Source organism: Merops nubicus, unplaced genomic scaffold, assembly GCF_000691845.1.
Source record: "Merops nubicus isolate BGI_N331 unplaced genomic scaffold, ASM69184v1 scaffold34547, whole genome shotgun sequence".
Lineage (NCBI taxonomy): Eukaryota > Metazoa > Chordata > Aves > Coraciiformes > Meropidae > Merops > Merops nubicus.
In genome coordinates, this window is record NW_008621531.1 from 14,941 (window position 1) to 36,640 (window position 21,700).

General features: G+C 55.6%; 1 protein-coding gene across 1 annotated transcript in view; it reads right to left on the reverse strand.

Annotated features, from left to right (window-relative positions):
• TWF2 (twinfilin actin-binding protein 2) overlaps positions 1–13,456 on the reverse strand; it is a 13,791-nt gene extending 335 nt beyond the window's left edge. The window contains exons 1-7 of the mRNA XM_008944518.1: positions 13,316–13,456; positions 9,045–9,223; positions 7,597–7,692; positions 6,658–6,762; positions 875–1,000; positions 635–785; positions 101–222 (exon numbers count right to left, since the gene is read on the reverse strand). Coding sequence (XP_008942766.1) covers positions 101–222; positions 635–785; positions 875–1,000; positions 6,658–6,762; positions 7,597–7,692; positions 9,045–9,223; positions 13,316–13,412 — 876 coding nt within the window. The 5' untranslated portion in view covers positions 13,413–13,456. The remainder of the gene's footprint in view (positions 1–100; positions 223–634; positions 786–874; positions 1,001–6,657; positions 6,763–7,596; positions 7,693–9,044; positions 9,224–13,315) is intronic.
• Between the last annotated feature and the right edge of the window lie 8,244 nt (positions 13,457–21,700).

The window sequence follows — 21,700 nt, forward strand, 5'->3', positions numbered from 1 at the left end:
CCCGAGCCCACCGTCGGGGCTGGAGCAAGGCTGTGGCACAGGCCCTTCAGACAATCAGCACAGGTCTCTGCTCATCACCTCCGGGTGGGCTTGCACTTACCTTCTTGGCTATCTCCAGGCAAAACTCCTGCTCCACGGTGTCCAGCAACCGGCTCTTGCAGCTGGAGTAGAGCATGCGCTCCTTGATGCTGCATTTGTACCCAGGCATGGAGTAGATAAAGACTGCGAGAAAAGGGCAGCGCTTGCAGTGCTGCCCAGGCTTCTGGCCAGGGAGCACCAGGCAGCAGCATCCCGCCCTGGTCGTGGCATTTCCAGCCCAGAGAGTCCCCATTTACTCAGAGACAGAAGGTGAGCTATCCCATCCATCAGCCCTCCCCAAATACCTCCAGGCTCTGGTACACCTCCAACACAACGGCTGCACCATCCTCCACGGTAGCACCCAGAGAGCCCTGCGCTGCACCGGGCAGCTTCTTCTGGCACCAAAGGACTTGCCAGAACCCCCCGTAGGAGGACGGCAAGTGGGAACCGACTCAAGGTCCCCTGGCACACCGTGCCCATTCCCCACAGGAGCAACGGTCTGGGGAGAGCAGGGACCAGCACAGGCTGCAAACAGCCCTGGTGCCGAGGCACCCACCGACAGACTCCAGGTAGTCTCCCTCGTGTGAGTGCTTGTACAGGAAGAAATGGTAGCGAGCCGAGTCCTGGGGGATCCTCTTGGGCAGGTCGGTGACCTCTGTAGGGCTTGTGTGCACCAGGTCAATGGTCTCCCGCTCCAGATCCAGCTTCTGATGGACAGAGAGGATGGGGGAGTGGGTGGGATGGAGAAGCAGCAGCAAGAGGTGGGAGGAGCGGAGGAGCAACACAAGGGACCTACCAGCTGGATGTAGTTGATTTTCTTCTGCTTGAGTGCCTGGATGGCTTGCTGAGCATCCAGCTGCAGGGGGAAGGCCAGGCCCTGCAGGGTCTGGTGCTTGCTCTCCACGCTGATCTCTGTCTTCACCTGGAGATGGAGACCAGGCTGAGCGTCAGGGCAGAGACCAGCAAAGGGCAGGGACGGGAGAGAAAGGAAAACTTGCTGGTGCTGCAGCTAGAGGCCTCACATCTAAGGAGCTGGCAGGCAGCTGTCCCACAGGGACTGTGGCATTAAACCCCTGACAGTCACCGTACCACCACACTAGGGGACCGCCCGTTCCTCCTGCTTCAACCCCAGCAGAGACCGTCTCCGAACCGCGCTCCGCCAGCGCGGATGCTGTGACCAACGCTGCCGCGCGTCCATCTCCCACCAGCTCTGACCGTCACCAAGGGGCAATGGGGGAGCCCCGAAATCACAACATTCAGCTGCACTGGTCCCCCCTCGGTGGGTTTAACCACAGTGGACAACCATTCCCTCCGACGCTGGAGCTGGGCAACCGGAGATCCAGCGGTGAGATCCCAATCCCTTCAAGGCAAAGTTCTCCTGCCTGTACCCCAAGAAAACCTCCTAGTCCAGGAGACCGAGCCCCACTTCAAGGAGAGAAGAGGAAGACTGTGGAAACATGGCATCGCCCCAGGTGCCTCTGTGGGCCCCAGCGGGGGGTCTGTGACCAGGTGGGGGGTGCCGTGGGCCGGGGAGGGGGACAGGACACGGCAGGCGCAGCGTACCTCCTCGGGGCCAGGGTACTCTACCAGCGATGGGCAGCAGCAACAGCCCCCCACCATCTGCCACAGAATACAGGGAGACGGCGTCACCCCCGCAGCCGAGGAGCCCCTCCCACCTCCAGACATCCCCCAAGGGAAACAGGCCAGCGACGCCAACCCGGGCGCTCTGCCACAAGCGTGGGTCCCTTTCCTTGGGATCCACTTGGGTGGGAGATTGGATAAAGACAGTTCAGTCTTTCCTTTTTTATTTTCCCCTTTTTTTCCCCTCCCCCAGACAGAGAAAAAGAAGAAAGATCACAGCATGCCAAGAGAAAGGCAGGAATTTTAGCTCACATCTCAAAACCAGCTCGGCAGTGCCAAAGCAGATCTCCTACAAGACTGCCCTTCATTACTGCAGCCCTGTGGGGTACCCACACCCCAGGGAGATGATGGACCCAGGTGCCCAGAGCAGAGCATGCAGAAAACCACTGCCAGGAGAAGGAAAACTGGGCATCAAGCAGGCAGAGCAGCCTACCATCTCGGTGCTCGAGTCCTGGGAACAGGAATCCTGCGAGCGTGGGGAGAGGAGACACACCGTCAATGGCACCCCGCGTGGGGACAGGGTCTCGTGTGAAACGAGGAGGGGTGGGCGACAAACAGATGTGCCCAGAGGACGGAGGTGTACCAGCTCTCTGCTGGAGGCCAGGTCCTGGCAGTGTGGGCAGGGAGCAGCAAAAAAATGAGCCGGGAGACGTCGGTGCTGGGGAGGAGCAGGAGGGAGAACCCCAGGCCCTGGCAGCCCTACACACAACCCAGGCCTGCCCCAGCTCCTGCCAGCTCCCCAGCCAGAGTGGTCCCAGTCCAGGGTCTGGAGGAGTTCCAGCTCCAAGCCAGGGTCTGGAGGAGTTCCAACTGTCACAGCAAGAGATTTTGGGCTATGCTGCACCAAACAGCATACGCTCAAGGTCTGGGGAAGGAAAATATGCCCAAGCCTCTATCCATGCCAAGCATCCTGGAGGATGGACAGGGAGTGAATGTACGGCTCTTGGGAAGTAATTGCTCAAGAGCTGTCCAGTGCCGTGTAGGCAAGAGATGCAGCTGACCTCCAAGCTCTGCTGCCCCCCATCCCTGGGGTGCTGGGCAGCAAGGGCCTGAGGAGAAGTGCGCAGGGATTCAGAGGACACACACAAGCTCGCGTGGTCCTGCCCCGTGGAGAAGGGTGGCACAAGGATGGTACTGCTGCCAGCATCACCAGGTCCTCATCTTTGACCCCATAAATGCAGAGAGGCTGGGAAGGTTATAGCAGGACTGGAGAGACCTCAGACTGTGACACAAAGCACCCTAAAATCCAAAAACCCCAAGACGTGGAAAGTTGTCCTAGCAACGTCAAGTCTTCCATATACCTTTGTACTTTCTACTCCTTCTCTTCTCAAAAACAGTAAGAACTGGCTCACTGAAACAATCCCTGGGACACAACCCAGATACTGGGCATGGGATGGTGAAATGCTGGGGTTTGAACCCCGAGCCCCGAATTAAGGTTGACATATGGGTGATTCCCACAGCCCTTCATACAGAGGTGGTGAGTTTGCCTTATAGCTTCCCCCCAGGGTGCGGCCGGCCCTGCAGGGAGAGCCAGAAGGGAAATGAGCCCCAGGGGTCCCGCACTGAGTTGCCAAAGGTCAGGTGTCTGCTTGGGGATAAAAGCTGGGACCACTGGCAGGGAGTCAGGAGTGTCTGTCTGTGGAGTGCACTCCCCAGAGCTTCCTGGTTCAGGGCAGCCCTCCTGACTCTCCCTGGAGGTGGGTCCCAGTCTGTTTAGACCTTTGTGAGCATGGGTCGATTGGGTGAGAGTCGCCATGTGGGCACCTTTCTCTTATGTATTTAACTGGCTGGTCTGGCTGTTTCCCATGCCAACTGTGGGCAACCTCGGATCTCTGTTTGTATCACCTGTTGTGGGCAGAGTCACATCTTTTGTGGGATCGTTGGGGGTGGCGTCGACCATGTGTCAGCTGATTGATCTGTTTGTACCCCCAGCGATCATTCATGGAATGTCCTTTTTGTGTACAACACAGTCTGCATATTGGATTCTCTTTCTGCTGGTGCTGTCATTTTTGTTGGGCCTGGTCATTGGCAAAACACTTGCCACATGCCATCCCCCTAGCCCCAGCCTTGCCGGCAGGAAGCTTAGCTGGGGGCTTATCTCCTTTTCTTTAGGTTAGGATTTTCCTCCTCTTTCCTTATTGCTGGCATGTTGCTGACCTTGGCTAATGAGGATTTCTCTGTCTTATGGTGAAACCTTCATGGAGGTGGTTCTGGTGAAGTCTCTGCTCTACCCACCCACAGACCCTGTGGGACAGCTACCAATGACACCTCCTTGCACGCTGCAAAGGCACAGCCACCTTCAGCTCCCCTTAACTCTTCTGCCTCATCCCTCAGCTCCAAAGCTGCCTTCCTCCCCCCCGCAGCGACGTGACACGCCTGGCTCCGCTCCGTGTTTCTGAGCCTGTGATGCTTCTAGAAAGGCTTCCCACCCGTGGGTAGCTCCATGCCAAATCCAAAGACATTTCTTAGCCCACAGCCTGCTGACAACTTCCAGCTCAGTAAAGCTAGTTATGCATTCTCCAGCTATTAAAAAAAAAAATTACACATATATAAGGTAATTAGCAAAGTTTTGCTAGCTCCGACCCAGCTACCAAGGAGGGTAGCTCATGACATTGCCTCTATCCACACAATTCTCAAACCACAGAGGAAGCTTGGCTCATGCAGCCTAAAACCTGCCTTACCAAAGGCTGGGCAGCCTCGCATGAGATGTGTAAACCCGAGTCCTTCCTGTCTCAGTGTGAAAGGCCACTCTGCTGGCCCTGAAGCTACTGCCACGCAGCCATCACTTTGCTGCTCCTGCATTGCTGCTGCCCTTCCCACCCCACCCCTTCTCCGCACTTGTCTCGTGGTTGGGGAGGGCCCCGGGAGCTCCTGCCAGCTCAGAAATGCAGTCACCTTTGGGGTGAAGACGGCAAGCCTGGTCGGCATCTCGGAGGGTTGAGCATCAACAGCACTGGAGGAGACTTGTGCCCCCAGCGAGGGGCACAGCAAAGCACTCGTGAGCTGGTGGCTTTTAAAGAAGCAATGTCCCTTGTGACACTTCCAAAATCCTAATGGATTGTGGAAATGGACTGTGCAGGGTCCTGAGCCACTAGCAGGGGTGTGGGCAGATAAGCTGAAGTACCGAGGTCAGGGCTTGCCCAGGAGCTGCTTCCCATGCAAGGTCATTGCCAGTCCCGGCTGCTCGCTCCCTGGATCTACTCCTGGATCTACTCCTCCATGTGTAACTGCAATGTGCACACATGGGCAAGGACCCTGCAGCCTGCGCACAATGTGCACACCCGTGCAAGGACCGTGTATGCCTGTAGGTAAAGTGCTAGGCTGGAGGCATCCCTGCACTGAGCAGGGTGCTACAGGTTGAGAGCTGCTCCCAAACAGCTCCTCTCAATCAAATTCTGCTTTGTGCAGCCCCAGAAACTCGCTCGAAGCTGTGTTTACTCAGAGTTGTGAGTTTCAGGGAGGCGAATGTGGCACCAAGCAACCGAGCCAAAGCTCCCACCACCTCCTGCTCCATGTAGGTGCAGCCCTTGCACCAACACAGAGACCTGTCAGCACACCCAGTGCTCAGCCACTTCCTACCTTTAAATCCACAGGCAAAAATACAGCCCTTCTCCTCTCTTCCTAAATGCCAGTGACCACTCCCTGTAGCCCAGGCTGACAAAGGAGACAACATATCTTTAAAATAAGCCCAAACAAATGGCAGCAGCACCTTCACCCAGGAGCTGCACCTCGCAACAGGGGGAAAAAAACACCATGAGCATAACTTACCTGGGCACTTGACCCTCCAAGACACAGCCCAAAAAACTCCCCAAACTACTTAATCCTGCAGCACTGACCAGTCATGCGATGGCACAGACACACAGAGGTGCCAAACAAGCCGTAGAGCCACAAGCATCATCCATCTTTGTCTTCTCCAGGCATGAGCCTGGATCTTCCTGCACAAATTCTGCCCAGCCCCTCCAGGCTGGGAGCTGGGATAACCATACTGAGACCCACGTGGTGGAGACCATCCCTCGGTGGCATCTCCCAAACGTCCCTCAGCTCCACCACCCCCAGACCTGCTTTGGTGGGTGGAAACCTTCTGCCTCATCTTTGCCATTAACTAACACGATCAGGCTGATTGGCTTCACATCTCCCAGGCATGTCCAGATCCACTCATGAGCCCCAGCACAGGTAGAAGAGAAGGATGCTCCTCTAGAGAGGAATGTTTTCCACGGCATCCAAATGAAATCTTCCCACTCCAACAAAATCCTGCTTCCAAGGTGGGTTTCTCAGGCAGTCTCTTCCCCTGCCTCAGGATTTTGCAGCACCACAGAGGCTGGCACAAGTACTGTGAGATGCTGCTGAGGAGGTGATGGTGTTACAGCCTTGCCTGTCCCCAACCCTACCCCATGCCACTTACACATCTTTTTCCAGCATATTAGCCCCTAAATTTAGGCTAAGATCTGTATCGTTTGGGACAGCATCCTCACATTTATAGCCCCAAAGGGAGAGTATGGGAAAGGAGACTGCTGCAGCCCAAAGATAAGCCTGAATTCTTCCTGCCTTCCCCACAAATTCAGGCTTAGCCCTGGCTTTTGCCCGGGCACCTAGAGGTTAGAGACTGCTGCCTGTTTTGAGCCCTACACCACCTTCTGACTGCCTCTCACAGCAAGAGAAATGGAGCTCTGAGCTCCTGGCCTAGCAATAATAATAATAATAATTTCTTTAAAGTCCATAAACTCCTCTTTACATCACCAATTAGACCATGAGGATGCTCAGTCCATTTTGGCAGAAGCAGGAACAGGTTAAACCACAGAGGTACAAGAAGTAAAAAATGAGCCATCCCTGTTATCTGGATGCTCGGATGCTCACTCCCACACCTCTGGCAGCAAACGCATCCCTGCATCCTACATCCCTGTGTGCCCAGACACCCACCTCAGGCTGGCTGACACCCACCTCGTTGATGCGGATCTGCTGGAGCTCCTGCTCGGCTGCAGTCAGTGGGGCTGGGGCAGAACAGGAGGACACGTGCTTTTGGTAACCACTCAGGGACACATCCTCCTGCAGGGAGAGGGACAGGGGAAGCGTCAGGGGCGGTTGTTGCTGCAGGGCTGGGTGGACCCCAGCCTTGAAGCTGTATCTGAGTCCCAGCAGGTCTCGGGCTCTCTCATTACCCAGAGGATCAGCCCGAGCAATGCTCTCAGATGCCTTTCTGCAAATCCCACGCTCCATTTTAAACAGTGCCTGTGACCACCTGTGCCCATTGCGACCACTCTGCCCCTTCCCAGGCCCCCACCGCTGTGGCAATGTGGTTCCTCCAGCCCACTAACAGAGTTCATGAGCAGGGCAGTGAGAGAGAAAGGAAGAGACTGTGGCCTGGGAGCAGCAGAGGGGGGCACTGGAGTGGAAGTACAGCTCTGGGGATGTTCCTGGGCTCCCATCAGCACCAGAAGCCCCAGGACGGGGCTGATGCTTGGGAGGTCCTGGCTGTGCAGCTCCCTCTGTGAAACACCCATGGAAGAGAAGGAGAAACCTCTGGCCAAGTGTGGCCTGAGAAGAGCAGTTAGATGACCTCAGTGTGACAGAAGCTCTGGCTGCTGGAGTGACACTGCCACCCCCTGGTGGTGCTTCTCCTGCTCAGAGTAAAGCCCTGGATGTCTCCTGAGCTGTCCTCCCACCTCTTCCATGTCCTCCATCACTGATCACAGCCATGCAGGCAGCAGAAGGTGGCAGTGGCCACTGGGGAGCGTAGGGGCACGTGGGGAACAAGCCTCCACGCTGTCCCCCAAAAACACCAGCGCCCCACATCCGACCTGGCTGCGGCACCAAGCCCAGAGTAGGCTCCCAAAGCTCAGGGTTGAGGCCCAAAGGCTGCCCAGGAACCACCAGCGTTACCTTCACCGTTCCAAACATCTCGTCCTTGATGTGCCCCCCGCCAAACTCCTTCTTGACCGTCGCTCTGGTTGCGGCGTAGAGCATCTTCAGCCGGACCTGCGCGGAGAGGGAGGTGGCACGCGTGGTCAGAGAGGGGACCCGGCCCGGCGGCACCATGGAGCAGCACCTCCACACAGAAAGTGCCCGGTGCTCGTGGCCACCAGCCCACCACCAGCTCCGCAAACCTCAGCCCTCCCCGGGGAGCAAGCACCTCGTTTCTCTCCGGGCCGATTCCCAGCCACAGCGTCTCCGGTCAGGGAGCAGCCAGGGAAACCCTTCAGGGATGCTCCCAGGGCTGCTCACCACGGCACAGGTCTATTCTGTGCTCTGCTTCTCCTGTCCCCAGCTAAACTTTGAGAGATATACACATATCAAACATCTATTATTTAGATATACACACGCATGTACCTCTACCTCTACATGCATGTGGATACACACTTATCAAGTTATATAAAATTAATATTATGGTGTAGATGTGTGTAGATGTACTTCACACACATAATATACCATTTTATACGGGCGTATGCATATTTATTATATTATCTTATTATAGCTGTATGTTTATGCATACATCTGTGTGTATACATGGGTGTATTTTGTTATTTACATCTCAGCAAACTGCAGAGGGTATTTTTCATATATGTGTGTTACATAATAACCAAAACACATTTGTTAGCTATATTTTTATACCAAGCACACCTATTAACATGGAAGTAAATCTATATAGCATGTAGATTATATGAGATATGTAAGAGATATAGATATTTCTATATGTGACAAGGGTATATGCCAACGCTGCAGTAAATCTCAGTCCTGCTAAAAGCAGGTGGAGCCCATGGTGGAGATGCACTCAACAAGACAGCATTTTCCAAGTGCTCGCTCTACACTGGCCTCCCATCCAGCTGGGTCTCAGACACCATCTCCAGCCCCACAAGCCAGCCCTGTAGCTGTCACTTCTCCAAGGGAACCAGCCTGCCCAGCCCTTGGTAAGGGTGATTTTGGAGCCAGGCCCAGCCGGGGGTGACCAGCAGCTCTTGTCAGCCCCTGCGCAGAGCAGTACCAGGCCGGACTCGGTGCCGGCACCGGCTCTTCCCAGTGATGCCTCTGGCAGGAGCCGCAGCGGGACGTCTCCATCCCAGCCCCATGGTCTGTGCTACTCCTCTCTCTACATCCCAGACCCTCCACCTCCTCAGGCAGCGCTGTGAGGAGGACAGAGACACCGTTCTAGTGCAGCTCACTGCCTCTGGAGAAAATTCACCTATCGTCATGGCAGCCCCGACTTCTTAACCCGGGCACGGCGACGGAGGCCGTGAACGCTCCTCCTCAGCCCCAAGCAAAGTCAGCTTGGGCAGCATCTCCTCCACCCCCCACCTCGCAGCGCACGGCCCTGCCCTCACTGGGGTGCTCACCGGGGAGCTGTCGGGGGACCAGGAGATGAAGAGCCACTCGTGGCCCTGGGCATTCTGGCTGTCCAGGCGGTACAGCACGTAGCACGGCTGCTGCTCGTCCAGCAAGGGCAGCACGAAGGCATCGTAGTCAGCATCCCAGCGCCGGGATAGCTCCTTGTGGGCCCCCAGCACGAGCTGTTCTGGAAGGAGAAGACAGGAAAGGTGGTATTAGCTGAAGGCAAGGCTTAGCTCACCTTGCAGGACTGTGAGGCAGCTTGTCTAAGGGCTCGCTGCAGCTCCAGTGCTGCCAATGATGCCATCCTACAGGAAAACTCACTGAGGTCCTCAATAGCGTGGAGGAATTCACACTCCTACTGGGGACCCCGCTGGGGGACGCTGTCAGAGCTGCCTCCCTTCCAACCATCTCCTCTCCCATGGTCTACTTTCTGGTGACTACCCATAGCCTCCTTCCACTGTACTCCCTCCGGCTGTGTAGTCTCCAGCCATCCCTCTTTGCTCACAGGAAACCTCCATCCCAGCTGGACAAGCTCTAGGGGCACTAGAAGACCTCACCAGGGACATGAGGAATCATGTGGATTTGGACTGCAGAGGAAAATAAAAGTCCCATAGCAAAAGTCATGATGATGAGCCCAAGCTGTCCTCATCAGTTTCGTTGTAAACTTGGGAGTCAAATTCAGAGCTGATACCCAAAGCCCATGCCCATAGGGACCAGAGATGTTCCAGAGACCCCAGCCTCAGGGGGGATCATGCTGTCAGGAGTGCTCCAGCCTCTGGAAGTGTTCTACATGTTTCGTGCACATGGTTGCCTCTCAGATGTCTAGAGGGAGTTTTTTTCAGCTGCTATGCCAGTGGCCGCAAGGCTAGGAGCCTTGTGAGCAGGGCGGCACTCGCCTGGGATTTAAATGCTGGTGCAGGCATCCTATGAACAGGAAGCCCCACCCTGCAAGGGTCAAACCAAGCTTGGGGATGGCTGGCTGGAAAAGCAATGTCACTGGAGACAATCAGTCTAGGTTGCTGGAAAATAGCCTGTAATTTATTCCATTTTAGATGCAGAAACGTCTATGGGAATATGTCAGGACTCAGGACAAGATGTAGGAAAATCCAGCAAATGAGCTGGGGCCTCGGACAGATGGCACTCCAAGGGATGCTCAACCTAGCATACACCCTGCCTGGACCTCTGCCCATAGCCCTGCTGCCCGTCAGGAGCCAGAAAGCCCCTTGGCTTTGGTTGTTTTTCCAATCCTCTCCTTCCCATCCAGATCAGCAGCTCTGAATCTCATGGCAGGAAAGCTCTTAAGGAAAATAGTTGAGTGTTTGGGATGAGTAACTGTCACTCCTCGTTTTCGATCCACACGAGGCATTCCCCATGGACAGCAGCATAGTCCTTCCCTGGCCACCACGGCATCTGCCATCGCACGCTCCACCCATAATTATTGGTGCACGAGGGGCACGTGCTGCTGGTAGGGTAACAAGGACAGCAGAGAAAAAGGGTGCTGAAAAATGCTTCATCTTCAGCAGAATCACCTGTCTGGAGAAAGAGAAGCACAAAACCCTCAACTTACCCCTAAAATAAAGACCTGCAAATGGATTTGTGCAGAAGACCTGTGATCCCGAAGAGGCTGTGAGGAATTGAGCCTGGCCAAACCCACTGGCAGCTCACAGGTGCCTCTGTCTGCCCAACACCCCAAAACCTCGGGGCAAGCGGTGTGGAATCAGCCCAGGCTGTGCCCGAGCCAGCTCCGCGCCACGCCGCCCTGAGCCAGCAGCTTTGCCCTGGGCTGGAGGAGCCGCTTATTCCCCTGCCATCCATCCGGCTCTTCACAGTTCAGCTCAACCCACCCAGGGCCAAACTTTCCTCCCTGGGAAGCATCAGGAAAACGGACACTTGGAGCAGCCGCCCCTTGGCAAAACATCGGTGTCAGAGGTGGCTATTTCAGGGTCCATTCCTGCAGGGTGCTGCTGCTGGAAGAAGGGTGGCTGGGAGAGTTCCTGGCCCTCGAGGTGCCCCCAGCACTCAGCTGCAGGCAGGGCTGCCTTGCTCCATGATGCCCAGGGCAGGCAGCCCTGCCTGCAGCTCTGGCAGGCACCGGGAGCCTGCAAAGCTCGGTGCACAACATCACCTGCAGGCAATGGAATGCACCCGTCGGGGTGGACCACAAAGCCAACCTCGTCCTGATGACTGCAAGGAGCAGAGCATCACCTAAAGCTGTGTTGGACCACCAGCAGTTCTCATGGCAGGAAAGCATTGCTGAGCCGTGGTGCACAAACTGCTTCCCCGCCACACACCTTCTCCACATGACCTTGGCTGCTTCTGGGCATCCCCTAAGGCAACTTCAGCTCAAAGAGCTCCCAAAGGGTTGCTCAGCCACAGCTGCTGGTTTAGGGATGACTGGACACAGGACATCTGCTGTAAGGCTCCTTGCACTGTCTTCTTCTTCCACCCACCATTGCTTGATCAGAAATGCCCCAAGACAAATGCCCTGAGGGCAAAAGTCCTCTGCAAACCATCAAGCAGAGCTTGAGGCTCCTTTTCCATGTCCCCTGTGCAGGCAGGGCAGCTGGCACAGCCTCCCCAGCAGGCTCAGGACACATCCCTTCCAGCATGCCCAAGTCCACCTGTCCAGCTGTGACATCTGCCTGGCCACTCATTACTGCCCAAAGGTTCTTCTCTGGTGGGTAGCAGCAGGCTGGTCTCCCTTGTGTTACAAAAGAGTGGTGGCCAGTAGAGCCCAAGCACCTGCCCCAGGTCACACAGGCAAGCAGATGGCAGGTCCCTGAACCAGGCTGGTGGGACCACCACCACCTTGTCCCCAGCAGACCAAGCCCTTCACCACAGAGATGATTCCAGCTCTCCTCCTTCCACCTGCCTCCCCACAAGAGCCTCAGGCTCTGCCACATCTCAAGAGGCTTTTGCAGACACCTGAGCTCCTCCAGAGCTGCCCGTGGCTGGACCAGGCCAGGGGCAAGGAGCTGACAGCGTGGGAGAGCTGGAACGTGAAGCACAAAGGGCTGTCAAGTGAGGCTAGTCCATGAAGCAGCTGCTAAGGATGACACATCAGACAGGTAAATAGGTCCCGTTTGGCCCAAGCAGAGATGTGGGATGTGGTTGACATTAATTGTAAAAGGTTTCCCTTGGTGGCATCACCAGCCACAACCCAAAGCCAGTGGCACAAGCCCTGGCACCCTAAGTCCAGGTTTAGGGGCGTCCAGGATTTATCCCAATGCAAATGTAATTCCTACTTCTTAGAAGCAAAAGGAGCCAAGAGAGCAAAACTGTAGCCAAGATGCTCTGCAGAAACAACGCAGGTGCCCCTTCGCAACACACACGGACCTTGCCGAGGATGAAGCCAACACCAATAAACCTCCCAGTGGCCCTCCTGGTGTGTCCCCTGCATTTCAAGTCATGCCACTTTTCCAGATGGGGCTTTGAGGCCCCTCTGAAGCCTGGCATCGGCTCCTTATGGCCATGTCCATCTTGGCGCTTGCAGCGTGGTCCTGGTGGCCCACCCGCGGGAGGTGGTGACAGCAGCTTGGCAGGACACTAAGCTCCCTGCTGCTGCGAGAAGCAAGTCATTCTGATGCAATTGTCTGAGGCCGAGGTGACTGAAAACCTACACCAGGGAGGCTCCCCACTGGGATGTTCAATCAGTGCTTTGCTCTGCTGGCTGGTTTGACGGATGTAGGGGCCACCCAAAGGCACCTTTCCATGGGACAAACACAAGCAGGTTGGTGACAGCCTGAAAACTGGGCCAGGGGCAGTCCCATGCACAGGAGCAGGGGCTGTGATGGGGTTCAGAGCCCAGCATCCCTCACGGGATGTAATCGGGCCCCCATGTTGAGCCCCGCACTGAGGGGCGCCCCCCTGCCCACCCTGCCCTGAGATGCCACCTTCAAGGAAGAGGGTGATGTGCATCACCCCCAGCCAAGGTCCCACAGGACCTGCAGCAGCTTCTCGCAGGGCTCCCACAACATCATTCAACACAAAAGCCCCCCAGAGCCTGGCGCCAATCCTGGACAACAGTGTCACTCCAGTGGTGAGGTCACTGCTCCCCCCCAGAGCTGCCCCAGGGCTCCAATAGCTGTTCACCAGCACACCCAAATTTTGGGCCTGTATTTCAGGTCCAGGCTGCCACATACCAGGGAGCCCCAGCAGCACGTTCCTCGAGGTTCCCAAAAACGTGAGCTGGTACCATAGCAGCAAAGAGGAAAGGAGGACAGACAAAACAGAACCAACGTGGTGTCAATCAAAGCACTTAAAAAATGGGACTTACCATCCTCAATGACAACCTTGATGAGCCGAACCGAACCGTTTCGGGCTTTGGCAAAAAAGTCCCTTAATTCCGTGGTGGCTGAAAGAACCAGAAACATCGTGATCAGATTTAGGAGTCAAAGCAGGCACTGGGCTGCTGGGCGACCAGCCAGGGAAGGGACCAACTTGGCAGGATAGACACTGAAAATTTTTTCTAAAAAAATAAAAATCTGGTGCCAGAAAAATGGTAATAAAAATAATAATAAAAAACCCAAACAGTTGGGAGCAAAGTGCTGTGTCTCCCTGAGGTGTCCGAGTTAAATAGCAGCTGGGAGTGCATGTGATCCAGAGAACTTGATACTTGGCCTGGGTGAACATAATCACCCAAATTTAGACGATGGCTTGGCCAGTGCAGGCAGGGAGAGCTCAAGTGACAAGTTTATTCGCTTTACAGAACAGCACGGTTTGCAACCAGAGGGAGGCCAGAAGACATCCCAACAGGCTGTGACGTCCTGGGCTCGTGACGCCCAGCAGGGATGCTGCTCCTGAGGTGGCTGGGACCAGCGTGACTCCGAACTGGAGGCACCGGTTTGAAGCTCAGCCTCTGGAGAAGGGAAATGCAATGGCCCTGGGGTTTTGCTCCACAGCTGGTGGGTCTTTGGTTACAGAAGGCTTTTGGGAAGCATTCTGGGGAGTCATCTTCCTCCTCATCCCCACTTCCTGAGCGCTAGGAACCAGCAACCGGGCTGCAGCACCCTACCAGGTGGCAGCAATGGGCAACAGAAGTTGGCAGGGCAGCCCACAACCAGTATTGGAGGCTTCCTGCACCCACCCTGAAGACACCACCAGCGCAGAGCTCCCTGTCCCATCCAGGGCATGCTGTGTGGAAGGCAATGCCCAAGAGATGTGGTTTGGAGGGTCTGACCCCCTCAACACAGAGCACCTCCCAGCCTGGTTCCCCCTGAAAGCCCCTTTGAGGACGTGCCTGAGCCCCTTCCTGGATGCAGCCACACAGCCAAAAGCCGCAGGCAGCTCTGTGCTCCTCTGAAACACACGACAAAACAGTGCTGCAAAGATCACAGCCCTGGCAGACACCCTTTAGCCCAGGCCAGCATGTGCCCTGCTCCCGGCGCCATGCCACATCCCTGGGCGTGACCACAGCAGGAAGGAGCCCTGCTTTGCTCCCCAGGCCTGAGAGCACCTGCAGCCAAGGTCCTCCAGAAAGAAAGCCATCCCCCAGTCAGCCAGAGAGGAGCGGGGGCTGCACAAGCCATCCCCTGCCACCCCCATCCCCTGTACCCACCCTGCTTCAGCCCCACCAGCAGCGGGTACCAACCCAGCACAGCCCCCAGCATCACCAGGGGGGACGTTACCCATCAGCCGCCCGAGGAACGCGGGTGGCTCCAACTGTCACACGCCAGCGTCCTCTGGTCCCTTGAGGCAGACCCCAGGCTGGGAGAGGGCACCCCCAGCCCCACAGGAGGAGCGGGCATGGATTTGTCTCCACACACAAACACTGACGAGCCTGCAGGCAGAGAGGTGGACAGGGTCCACCAGGAACATGTCCTGGGGAGCCCCATGCGAACTCCTGCCTGTCTCCCCTCCAAGGGATGCACCTGCCCCACCAGCTCAAAGCCTGCCGTGGTCAGATGTCCGATGGCTCCCCCTCCCACAGAGGGAAGAGGCACAACTGAGGAAGAGCTCCCAGGCTGGTGCCCGGCAAGCAGCGGCGCTCCCACGCAGACCCCGAGATGCCACCTCGGCAGGAGCCCGCAGGAACGGGCACACGGACACCCCAGCGACAGCACATCAGTCCCCAGCGGTGTTTTAGGGGACACAGAGAGAGTTTGCTGGCATAAACCCCCATGAGCAAACCATGCTTCTCTTTCCATCAGCATCAAGGCATGTGGCTCTCCCAGCGCGGACCTTAACCCTGTCTCAGCAGCAACTGGGAGCTCAGTGTGCTCCTGCCATTCCCACCCCAAGACGCGTGGATATTTTTAGCTCTTTCCCCTGCTGACAGCGGCTGTTTCCTTCCGGCAGCATCTGTGGTTGTTGCAAACACAAGGCGGAAGAGGAGCAGAGACACCCAGGAAACCTTGTGCAGGAGACAGGAGCTCCTAAGAAGCATTAAGCTTCACCAATTCCTATCACCCTGCCAAAATCAGAGAGAACAACATCAGACTTGGATGTTTCTACAGCATCAGATACAGGGGAGAAAGAGGAAAGCTCTGCAGCAGTAACCACCTTGCAAATCTCTCCAGCCTTACCTCATCCTTCCCAGAGCCCAGGGGCATACAGGGGTCTGGAAAACCAGAAGTCTGGGCGAATGCAAGCCCCTGGTCCACCTGAAAATGCTAGGAGTACCCAGAAGTATTGCATTAATGGCTGGGATGATTGACAGTTGAGTGATTGACAAGTGATGGCCAAGAACTGGGAGGTGTGTAGGTATTAAGGGGATGGGGAAGAGCACAGATGCTGCTGGAGAAGCTGAGCACATGATGGGAAACACCATGAGGTCTGCCAGGGAGGAGGGTGCTTCCCATAGGAGACAGTGTCGGAGCTTTCAAAAAAGTCAGAGCGGGATTGTGAGCTTCAGTTCTACTGAAATTGTAAAAAATAATAATAAACCCCCAATTTTCATTTAAATAACAGTAATTTAGAAAGATCACCAGGGTGTTTTCGATGTCCCCTTCTGTCTCTTGCAATGCAGAGCCAAGAGCCAGTGAGGAGGGAGGGGAGGGAGCTAGTGAAGGTTTTCAGCACGAGCTCAGCAACTGCTCCCTTACAGCACGATTACGACTTAATTGGCACAGCAGACTTGACAAGATAGCTCGCGTGCCTGAAATATTAATATAAAAGTCCACAGCCAGCCCTGGAAGAAAGGCAGGGAGGAGACCTTAGCCTGAAGATGGAGACAAGCACTACTTCTGCCCCGAGGCATCACTCTCCTGGAAAGTCTCCAGGACCCAGCTCTAGGGCTGAAGAAACCTATGTGTGGGGAAATCACAAAAATCAGCGAAAGGGATCAGTGACAGGGCAAAGGACTTGCAGGGGGGACTGCACATCCAACTCACCCTCTGGACGTGGGTTGTGGGAAAATTCTGGAACAAATAATTTAGAAACAAATGCAACCTGAGCTACATCCAGCAGGGACCTACTGAGACCAAGCTGCACGAGCCATGCTGCAGCGATGCATGCCTAGCTTCCTTCAGCAGAGCCCCAGACCTGTGGGCTTCAGGGATCTCAGCCTGGCTTTCCAAGTGTCTCCAAGCATCAGAATCCAGCTTGGGAAACACGATGGTGTTGAACCTCTATGGCGTGGGTGCAAAGCTGCATGGAGAACTCACACTGGGAGGTATCAGAGGTTGGATCAAGCAAGGTCTCCTGAGGACCTGTGGTGGGTCCAGCTTTAGTCTGTATTTCCATGGACACTTCTGGCAACTGCAGTAGTGCTTCCTGCAGCTGTGAGGCGAGAAGCTAGAGGAGATGCAAGCGCACACTGGAGATAAACACACTGTTCTCTCAGGAGACTGGAGAAATGGGCTGGGAAAAAAAGAAACAGCATGAAACTCAATAGGAAACAAAGAACCACAACTAGGAGAAGGACCAGCTACATTGACGCCAGGCAGGGTCCAACAGCTCCAGAGAAGAGAGGTGGGTTGCAAGCCAAGTCCAGGTTAATTACTCCACATTGTTGCAGGCAAAGTAATTTGTGAAAGCAGAAACAAGAGCATGACCATGTTATTTGGTGCTGACAAGGCTGCAGGCACAGGACAAACTGCACGTCCAGGCTCAGCACCGTGCAAGGAGCAAGGCACAGGACAGTCAGCACCCATGGCAGGAGGGGAAGCACGCAGGAGCTATTGAAGGAGCTGGGGCTAGTCAGCCCAGAGGAGAGAAGAAAATATGAACACTTTGTACTAGTTTTTCCGCTACAGACGTCAGGTCCCACCTTGGCATCCAGGAAACCTCGTGATGAGGGTGACCAAACCCTGGGAAGGACACAAATGCTTCCACTCTGCATCAAAAAGCCTCCAAAAACTTTCCCAGGCTGCTGCTGCTTTGAAGCAGGGTGAGCTTGGTGACACATTGAGGAGACGTCTGGCGTTTCTACAAGGCAGTCCTGCCAACAACCCTCCTGGCAGACATGGCAGGCACGAGCACTCATGCCTCCTCATCCACCCTCCCATGACAGCCCAAAAATCAGCTCCAGCCACCAAGTCGTGCAGCAGCTCCCTCTCCCTCCTGTTTGTAGGCAGCAGATGAGCCGTCCCCTACACATGAGACACCTGCATTAGCAGCTTGCTAACACTGTCCCAGGACCCCTTGCGCCACAAAACCCCCCTGCCCAGTAGCACCTCCCACCCACTTGGGATGGAAGGTCGGGCAGAGGCGGCCAGCGGCATCAGGGCACCCAGGCTGGGCAACGCGCAGCGTGGTAACGAGGGGACAATTTGTCCAGCTGAAGGTGGCCTTGACCAGGCAGGCAAGCTGCCAGAGAAGAAGAGGCCATGGTGGGAAGGCACAGCCCTCTCAGCACCACTGAGCAGGCGCAGACCAAGCCCTGAAGACCCCACGTCTTGGAGACCAGATCCTCGCACCTCCTGACCAGACATGCTATCTGCAGCCAGAGCCGGCAGCTGCCCTGCCCCGGGACACAGGACAGGTCCCCAGGAGGTTTCAGTGCTGGGCCTGAAGCATTGACACTTGCCCGGAAACACCACGAGCTGGTGCTTGTGGGTACCACCCCCCCTCGAAAGCCATTCCCACAGCCAGGCCTTCTTTCAACATTCCCAGCCCCAGTTAGCTCATCCCAGCAGATCCGGGTGGCACCAACGCCGGAGGGGGCCGAGGCACCACGCAGCGAGGAGCTGTAGCCACAGCAACGGGTTGGGCTCTTCCTGGGGATGCCGGGGTGCCAGCCGGGCTGCCAGCACAAGCCTCGGGGAAGCACCCCCTTGGGGAAGCCACGCTGCCTCCCCCCTGCACCTTCCCCACCTCCATCCTCTCACCCACTTGTTGAGGAGCCACAGATTTTCGGCTTATTCGACCCTTCCCAGTTCCCCCCCATCCCTATGACAGTGCCCAGCTCCCAGATCAATAATACATGGTCGCTGAAACAGATGCCTCTCTCAATACATCGAGTCACCTTGTCCTCCCGGCGGGAAACCCGAGCCTCTGGCCATCAATCTTTCATTCCCTGGACATAATCTTCGAGTTGATGCAACTCCAAGTGGCTGCTTCCCTTTCACTGTCCTGGGTACAGCGTGCCTGGGATGCAACAGGGAAACTCAGCCAAAAATCTAGCCACAAACCCAGGCAAAACTTGTCTGAGCTCCAGGGATGCTTGGCTCAATAGCAGTCGAGATGCTGATGGATAGAACATGGTTACACCTGCACCACCCACACTTGCCCTGAACAAGGAGCTCTGCCCAGCTCTCACCAGGGCATCCAGTAAAAGGCACAACTGCAACAGGCACAAAATAGATGTTGCTGCTGCTAAAATTCCTCCTTTTCAGTCTATCCCCGTGTAACTCTAGCACGCAGCACTGGCTCAACCCGCTTGCTGCAGAGAGCTTTTCTGCTGACAGCCGTGGCTGACCAGTTTAAGTGCTAAGAGGATTTTATTTCCCACCATGGAAAAAAAATGTCCTTGCAGGGAATGTATTCTCTGGGAAAAAGCTGCAGATGTCAGAAGAAAACAGAAAGATTCAGGGGGGTGAAATAACTGAGCAAGGGAGGACACAAGCAAAGCTTTTCTTCCAGTTTTCTGTGAGGCTTGGTCGTATCCTGCAGGATTTCACACACTCTGGGTCTGTATTGCAGATCCTGCAGGATTTTCCATGTACATGCTCAGGACCCACCTTTTCTCCACTTGGACACCTCAGATCAGAATTATTTGGCCCTTCCCTCGAACCAAAGTAGGCAGCACCCGTCCTGCAAGCAGCATCGGAGGGATCCAGACAGCAACACAGCATCCAGAGCCAGCATGCTCCATCCTGCTTTGCCTGCACAAGTTCCTGGTCGTTGCTCCCCTTCTCTGACCAGTAAAGCCACCACTGGGAGTACTGGTTTGGGCATCAAGGGAGACATGAAGCCAGGGACTGACCCTGGCAGTGATCTCGTTGCATTTACAACCTCCTGATGAACGCTTTCCACGGGATTCCTCTACCCTGCCACTTTAGGTGCTTAACTTCAAGGGCTTTGACATCTTAGGGTGTTTGGTCTTCCACCCACGCTGCCACCCTGGTCATGCCACCTGCTGGGCCATGGGCCAATGCACCAGGTGGGCATCAACCTCCAAGTTGGGTGCTGGCCCCAGAAAAGAGCTCACAAGTGGCGATCACCAGCCCCTCCAAACCATCCCTGCAGCAGCCCAGTGCCCTCTGTCCCCTGTGGCCACCAGCCATCCCTTCTCCTCCTCTGCTGATGGCACAGTGTGATGCAGCCCCAGTTAGGGGGTTACCCCCAGCATCCCAGCCATGAAGCCACCCCCAGACTTAGGCAGCCAGCCACCTTGTGAGTCAGTGCTGCCTCCCAGCACAGTGGGAGGAGAGGGACTGAGGAAGTGATAGATGAGGAAAGAAACTCCTTGTTTCTTCTCACTGAAGAGCCAGGAAGCTGGCTGTTTTCACAGGAGACCTTTGCAGACCCAGCCGCTCCTGGGTTCCCTCTTTCTGCTCTTTTCCCACATCTGACATCATTCCTACCTGCACACATTAACATTATGCTTCTCCTGAAACATACGGCTGTTCCTACCAGACGCTTTCCCCGTCCAAGATCCAGTCATGGGTCAGAGGCTCAGCCACGGACAGAGGCAAAGGTCCTTCCCTATCCCCACATCTTGCCACCTGCCTCAGAAAGAGCTGGCACCAAGTTGTATTTTTTTTTTAATCGAAGAAAAAATATGCATCTGATTTCTTTATTTTTTAGATGAAAAAAAATCCTTTTCAAGACACTTCTTCTCTCTATCCAGAGGTCCTGAAAGAGCACCCAGAGGCAACTGTGTGACCTCCTGCCAGCATCAAGGCTCTGGCTCAGCACCAACACGGTGGTCAGGCCTGGCTTTTAAACTTGGAACAGTGAATGCTGTCCCCATCTAATGCTTCTCAGTGCAGAATAGAGACTGCAAAAAGCAGCAGCTGTAATTAAAAAACAGGTTTCCAGCCCCAAGAAGCCCACAGCAACCCTCAATAGCTTCCAACCGCCTCCCCAGCCCTGTGGTCTCCATAGCAGCTTGGTTTTCTCACCAGCTCCTTGCAGGGAGCTGCCATGGATAACTAAAAAAAAAAAAATAATAATTAGCTTCTTGCCTCTCTGTGAAAGGCTCAGCCCTGATTAAACATCTCGGTCCTGAGACTCCTCACTGCCCCCTCTCCCCCTTCTTGGGGGGCACTTGCTTCTCCCCCAAAGCCAGGATGAGTCCATAGCATCACAGTGGTGGGCTGTGCCAGGAGCTCCCCCATCACCACATCACGCTGCTCTCACCCTGATCCAGCACAGTGTCAACCAAAATCTCTCGCCAGCTTGCCTGCAACCTCCCCTGTGCCAGCTGGCGAGTTCAATCCCCCAGGAGCAGATACTTTCCTGCAAACAGGGCAGAAATGAGAACGAAAAAAAAACATGAAGCAAAGCACACACACAAAAAAACCCTGAGGCCCCAGAAACCAGGAAGATGTGCATAACCCTTCTTCCTCCTCCTCCTCCTCGGCACCCAGCAGATCTCAGCGTCTCAGCAGAGGGGCTGAAAGGAGCAGCATGATTGCTGCTCCTCTACTGATACCAAATCTGCTCTCTGCCGAGCAAAGCAATTAATTTGATGACCGTGCCAGGGTGGGGAGAACTGAGATACCCCAGCCCCCCCAGGGGCAGTTCCCTTACATCCCAGAGTGCCCCAGGTTCGCACTGCAGGTGTCACAGGGGCAGATGAGCACTCAGAGGGGGAACAGCCACTCTCCAGAAGAACAATTGCACAAGATGGGATGGAGGAGAGGACCTAGAGAGCTCAGCCTCCCAGAGATGTCCAAGATGATGCGAGAACAAGACCACCTAACCCAAGTGATTTTTCATTACCACAGGGAGGTTTTTAGGCCACCCTCAGCCCAGGCAGAACCGTTGGGTCTGTCCCCACCCTGCATGGGCGGCAGCTCCTCAGGGGAAGTCCGAGTCCCTTCCCCTTTCCAGCAGCATGCCGCTGCCGGGCGCGTTACATCCTACAGGCAACGAGAACTCGCCGCGACTCCCAGCGCCGGCGCCAGTGAGGTTTGCCAAGCGGTGGGCAACCGAGGCGGGTGAAGGTCAGCGCTCTCAGGGAGCGGCTCATCAGCCTCACCGAGCCGGCGCAGCCCCCCGGCCGCCGTGGGGTGCCAGGGAGGGGGGCAGCAGGGGGGCAGGGGGCGGGCAA